Genomic DNA, 6,142 nt, shown 5'->3' with positions numbered 1-6,142 from the left:
GCAATTTAGTAAATTATAAAAAGGCTGTATTGGCATGTGTTGCAATGTTAAGATTTCATCATTGATATATAAACTATCAGACTGTGTGGTCGGTAGTAGTGGGTTTCAGTAGGCCTTTAAGAACAAGGTCATTTCAGAACACCATAAGCGTGTGCCTCTTCCTGCTCCATTTTGGATGTATTCCTTGTTTTTTGCAGATTTTTTATTTATTTTTGGTTATACTTCTGTTGGAAATGATCTTGATGTAGATTATTTTTTAAGTCAAATTACAGCATTTGGTAGGCTCTTTTTTTAAGAGTTTATACTTAAAAAAAACAACACACACTCTTCTGTCATCTCTTTCCACGCAGCGTTTGTTTTATTGTACAACGATGAGTGTGTGTGCATTAGAATATACAGTGTGTGTGTGTGTGTGTGTTTGTGTGTGTGTGCGCGTGCGTGTGTGTGTGTGTGTGTGTGTGTGTGTGTGTGTGTCGCTGTACATCAGTGTCATGTGACCTATCATGTGACCTTGCTTGTTTTATGCTAATGACTTGACTAAAATGAGTTGTTTACTGTTTAAATTTTAAACAATACATAAAAACCCCTGAATTGACACTGACACTATGTGGACAAAAGTATTGGAAGCTGGAAGTAAACAACAGGGAGTGAAAGAACGGCGTGGTTTTAGAGAAACTTCAACTTTGAGTTTCAGCAGCATCTGCAACCTTCTGTCCAGTGGGGGTCTTTCTTTCGTCTTGCTCGGCCTTCCTTGGCAGCAGGGGGCTGCTGCCTGCTTTTCTCCCGCCCTGGGGGCTGCAGGAGCCAGGAGCTTGACTCTTGCGCTGCAGTAAAGGACTCCTGGAGCCTTTAGGCTTTGCAGGCGGCGCCGAGAGTGAGTCCAGAAGCTTCAGCGACCTCAGGGTCAGCAGCCCGCAGAAGTAGTTGCACTGGTGCCGCGACACAAAATGCTCAAACACTCGAGGCTTGCCCTCAATGGCCAGACCTTGATGTCTGCAAAACCACAAAACCAATTTTGATATGTCTGAAAGACAAAGAAGTGTTTTTGATTGTGAACTAACCCTGTGGATCTGACAGCCATTCCAATGTTGGTGAGCTTTGCGTCGACACCTACAAACAAAAGCACAATAGAATGAGCGTATTTTCAACAGCTGTTGTACTTATTAGTGAAAATATACAGTATATGTGTGGCCCCCTGCACAATAATACACTGTTGTTTCCTTAATGTTCCTGAACTTCACCTAAATCTACAAACGAAGTGCCACTAGATGGCAGTGTTGGCAGACGAGAGAACAAGGTGAGTCAGGACGTTGCCACACAGCCGACAGTAAAAATGTGCACATGTAACTTTATTTATTTGTTTTTGTTCTTGAAGTGTATTTCGACTACGCAAACAGTTACGACATACACATACAGTGGGGCAAAAAGTATTTAGTCAGCCACCGATTGTGCAAGTTCTCCCACTTAAAATTATGACAGAGGTCTGTAATTTTCATCATAGATACACTTCAACTGTGAGAGACAGAATGTGAAAAAAAATCCAGGAATTCACATTGTAAGAATTTTAAAGAATTTTTTGTAAATTATGCTGTAAAATAAGTATTCAAAGCTCTCACTGATGGAAGGAGGTTTTGGCTCAAAATCTCACGATACATGGCCCCATTCATTCTTTCCTTAACACGGATCAATCGCCCTGTCCCCTTAGCAGAAAAACAGCCCCAAAGCATGATGTTTCCACCCCCATGCTTCACAGTAGGTATGGTGTTCTTGGGATGCAACTCAGTATTCTTCTTCTTCCAAACACGACGAGTTGAGTTTATACCAAAATGGATACATGGATGATACAGCAGAGGATTGGGAGAATGTCATGTGGTCGGATGAAACCAAAATAGAACTTTTTGGTATAAACTCAACTCGTCGTGTTTGGGGGAAGAAGAATACTGAGTTGCATCCCAAGAACACCATACCTACTGTGAAGCATAGGGGTGGAAACATCATGCTTTGGGGCTGTTTTTCTGCTAAGGGGACAGGACGATTGATCCGTGTTAAGGAAAGAATGAATGGGGCCATGTATCGTGAGATTTTGAGCCAAAACCTCCTTCCATCAGTGAGAGCTTTGAATGGTTGAGCAAATACTTATTTTCCAACATAATTTACAAATAAATTCTTTAAAATTCCTACAAAGTGAATTCCTGGATTTTTTTTTCACATTCTGTCTCTCACAGTTGAAGTGTACCGATGATGAAAACTACAGACCTCTGTCATCATTTTAAGTGGGAGAACTTGCACAATCGGTGGCTGACTAAATACTTTTTTGCCCCACTGTATTTCACATATTACAACATGTCCAAAACATAGAAGGAAGAAGCTGATCGTATTTAATTCTACCCCTTTTCTACTTCATAGCAATTACAAACACAATTGGGCCACTTTTTGATGTTTGTGTGGTTTCTGTTGCCACTGCCTGTGTGGATTACACACACACACACACACACACACACACACACACACACACACACACACACACACACACACACACGCTTTAAACATGCATCAAATTAAATTCAAGTTTGATTGAAAAAAGTATAACAATTGTTTAAACTGGGGAGGCCCTGGCTAAAATTGTTATTTTGCAATAAAAATTTATAATTATTGAACAATATTTTTCCATGAATTAGTTTTAGTAAAGAACATGCAGCAAATAAATTTGCGTTTGATGAAAGAAAGTAAAAATTACATAAGTTTAAAAAAATGTAGTCAGGAGGGGGAGGCTCGAAATAAAATTCTGCTGAGGGCCGAGATTAAACAAAAAGTACACAAATTGTTTCATATCAAATAAAATGTGTGGAAGAATTAGGCAAGGGTGTTTTCAAAACAATTCCACTTAAGGTCCGAAATTTAGCTTGGGGCAGCCCTGGTTAAATGTGTTATTTTACACTAAAACAAAAGTGATTATTAAACATTATTTTCCTATGAATTAATTTCAGTACAAAAAATTAATTAATTTAAATTCAAATTTGACTGAAAAAGTATAAGAAATTGTTTCACACAACAAAAAAACTAATTTCTGTCTCTACATCACAGCAATAACAACAAAATTTGACAACTGCCTGATTTTAAGTGAGTTTGGCGAAATTGGCCCATAGAAGGCTTTACTGAGAGCAACAGTCAAATCAAGCAAGGAAATGTAAACATTTTCGAATGAATTGGGATTCTTATGTGCAACGATTCTTAATTGATTAAAAAAAAATTATTTTTTAAGTATTGACTTTGAATTGAGAGTCGTTTTCAATCGAGAATCGATACCCCCAAGAATTAAATCAAATTGTGTGGTGCTCAAAGATTAACAGTCCTAGAGACATGCATGAGGATGTAAGGCAAACTCTGAAACACTGAAAACTAATGTCAGGAAAACAAACTTTGGAGAACCAGTGGAGTCTTAAGTCGTCAACATTTTTTGTTAATTCATGAAAATCTTTATCATGTTTCCATGTCTGTATTTGGGAGTAAAAGGTACTAGTTTTACCTTCTAGCCTGGTGATTAGCAAATTGCCGTTGGTCCATTGAAAGAGCCAATGCTGCAGAGCACAACACTTAAGCTCCACTTCGGATGCAGTTTTCCTCTCCATCCTCCCTGTGTCGTCCAGGAAGACATATTTCTGATACACTCCTGTTAAGTCAGCTTCCGCTGTAGCGTAGGGGATCGTGTTGGCGGGCCGGTACATCAAGTGGACTGGGATTACCCTTGTTGAACAGAGATTAGCACAGTTATTTAAACAATTCATAAGATTGTTTTCCACCAGGCAGTACAGGCCTGGTTACAATACGCTTTTTTGCGTTATGAGGGGCTCTAAAGCCGTGGTTCTTAACCTGGGTTCGATCGAACCCTAGGGGTTCGGTGAGTCGGCCTGAGGGTTCGGCGGAGCCTCCGCCGCGGAGGTCAAGACACACCGTACTCATCGTGTAAATAAAAACTTCTCCCTATCGTCGTATTAGGGATATCCCCAAACAATGTTCCCTCTAATGTCCCATCTGATTTGCAGGTGTGTAATTAGTTGTGAGTTCATGCACTGTGTTGTTTTTTTTCTTTGAACAAGGTGATGTTCATGCAATGTTCATTTTGTGCACCAGTAGAAAAACATATCACTTTGTCTTGCATTTGAAATATTTTTTTTAAATTTTCCACTAAAGAAGGGTTAGGTGAATGGGCATATGAAACTGGTAGGGTTCGGTACCTCCAACAAGGTTAAGAACCACTGCTCTAAAGTATTTGATATGTAAAGTCCCATTTTTTAATAGGTTTTTGATCGGGTACTGATCGCAGTGATGTGGTATGGTATGATACGCCTACTTACTAACATGCTGTTTATTGATTGGTCTATAGATAAGAAATCCTATGGGCCATTGTGATGGGTACTTTTCACATTTGAACCAATACGGTACCAATTACCGGTACATGGAATTGATACCAGTGCCAATCTTTGGTACTTTTGTGTGTATTTATTTGTTAATATTATTTGTTCAATAATACAATCATTTTTATTTTACATTTAACATAGGGCTGATAATAATAACTGTGCTATTCAGTTGTTAAATACTATTTTCTTACAGTTCTAAGTGTCATTTGCAAGTATGCATTTAATACATTTTTTCCAACGTGTGTTACCGTAGCCAGGAAGTAATCTTTGTCATTAAGTTGAATGTGCAAATCTTGACTTTTGTTGAGACCTACAATGTTTAATACTGATATGGAAACAAGGATCTAAGGCCCTGTCTACATTAACCGCTTAAACAAATAATTATTTAGCCTAAGCCCCGTGTCAACCAGACTAACCCAGTGTTTAGGGTTCCCCTCCCTGGATAATTTTTTACTCGGGTAATTGCGGCGTGTATTTCTTGAATCTTTGGCTCTTAGCTTTGTATTGACACATTGATCGTTTACAAACAGAGTTCGGAGCGGAAGTGAAGTCAGAAAGACCGCGCTCCACACAGGAAGTGACGCCAGAAAGAACGCGCCAAAGCCAGCTTCATAACTGGTTTCGTAACCCGGAGGTAACCACTAGAAAGATGGAGGCGAGTCATCCAGACATGCACGTGTTTCTCCTTCTTCTACATGTACAGACTCTTGTGGAAGTCACACATGAATACCTTGAGAGAAGGAAATGTGCGATTGCAGCTATTTCAGATACAACACATCTCAGACGGCAACATAGCAATGTTCATTCGAACGGCACTGTGGTGACATATGTTGGTCAACAAGTGTGTTGTGTCAGAGAGATGGCAAGAGAACTTTCGAATGTCCAGGGCAGCTGTGATTCTACTTACCGAAAAACTTTGTTCATTTGTCAGAGGAGAGACAACAAGAATGCGGGCCGACGACGGAAGACTATGGAAAACAGCGAATGAATTTGGACTGGCAAAGCAGACGGTATCAGTTATTAATATCAGAGATTGATTGTTGTAAAATGTTCTTTATCACATTACTTTCACATTTCCATTAAAGATTTGATTAATTTATGATGTCTCAGGTGTGATTCACTACAATAGGGCCCCACAGCACACTGGATTCCAGTTAATTGAAATACCACAATACTGGATATTGTTCAGATAAGTTGAATTTAATGAAATAACTTATACACAAAGCAACACTGGCGGTGGCTATGACGTGCACATTTGCATAATAGGTCACGTTGCGCCGACGGAAGGATCGGGGTAGGTGGTCTTAAACGAAGGCATTGTGTGTATGTGGACAGGCAGGGCTGCCGCTAGGGATTTTGGGCCCCATGAAAATAATCTTTACAGGGCCCCCAACACATAATTTCATATAATTTCATCATCATTAGGGGCCTCTCTGGGCCCCCCTCCATCATGGGCCCCTAGAATCCGTCTCCTTTACCCCCCCCCCCCCCCCCCCCCCCTTTTCGGCGCCCCTGTGGACAGGGATAAGGTTAGGTGGGATATAGCCTGTATAACCTTAGCCGGCTTACTGTAGAAGGGGCCTTAGTTCATGTAACATCCCTAATGCTAATTAGTAGCATGTGTATGGCATACCTAATGTAAATTAGCATCAGGCTAGCGCATTTTAAAAAGTGCAGCCTTACTTTTAAATATGTTATATCAAGCATGCTTGCTTTGTTGGCAT

At 40.0% G+C, this 6,142-nt stretch overlaps 1 protein-coding gene across 2 annotated transcripts in view; it reads right to left on the bottom strand.

Moving 5' to 3' along the window:
- Nucleotides 1–335: 335 nt before the first annotated feature.
- alpk3b (alpha-kinase 3b) overlaps nt 336–6,142 on the bottom strand; it is a 35,153-nt gene continuing 29,346 nt past the window's right edge. For both annotated transcript variants that reach the window (XM_061878481.1, XM_061878491.1), the window contains exons 12-14: nt 3,527–3,744; nt 1,062–1,110; nt 336–993 (exon numbers count right to left, since the gene is read on the bottom strand). In XM_061878481.1, the coding sequence (XP_061734465.1) occupies nt 678–993; nt 1,062–1,110; nt 3,527–3,744 (583 nt within the window). In that variant the 3' untranslated portion in view covers nt 336–677. The remainder of the gene's footprint in view (nt 994–1,061; nt 1,111–3,526; nt 3,745–6,142) is intronic.

The sequence above is a fragment of the Nerophis ophidion genome, linkage group LG02 (genome assembly GCF_033978795.1).
Source record: "Nerophis ophidion isolate RoL-2023_Sa linkage group LG02, RoL_Noph_v1.0, whole genome shotgun sequence".
Lineage (NCBI taxonomy): Eukaryota > Metazoa > Chordata > Actinopteri > Syngnathiformes > Syngnathidae > Nerophis > Nerophis ophidion.
Note: the sequence above shows the minus strand (reverse complement) of the source record. Positions and strands in the feature narration are given on the sequence as shown.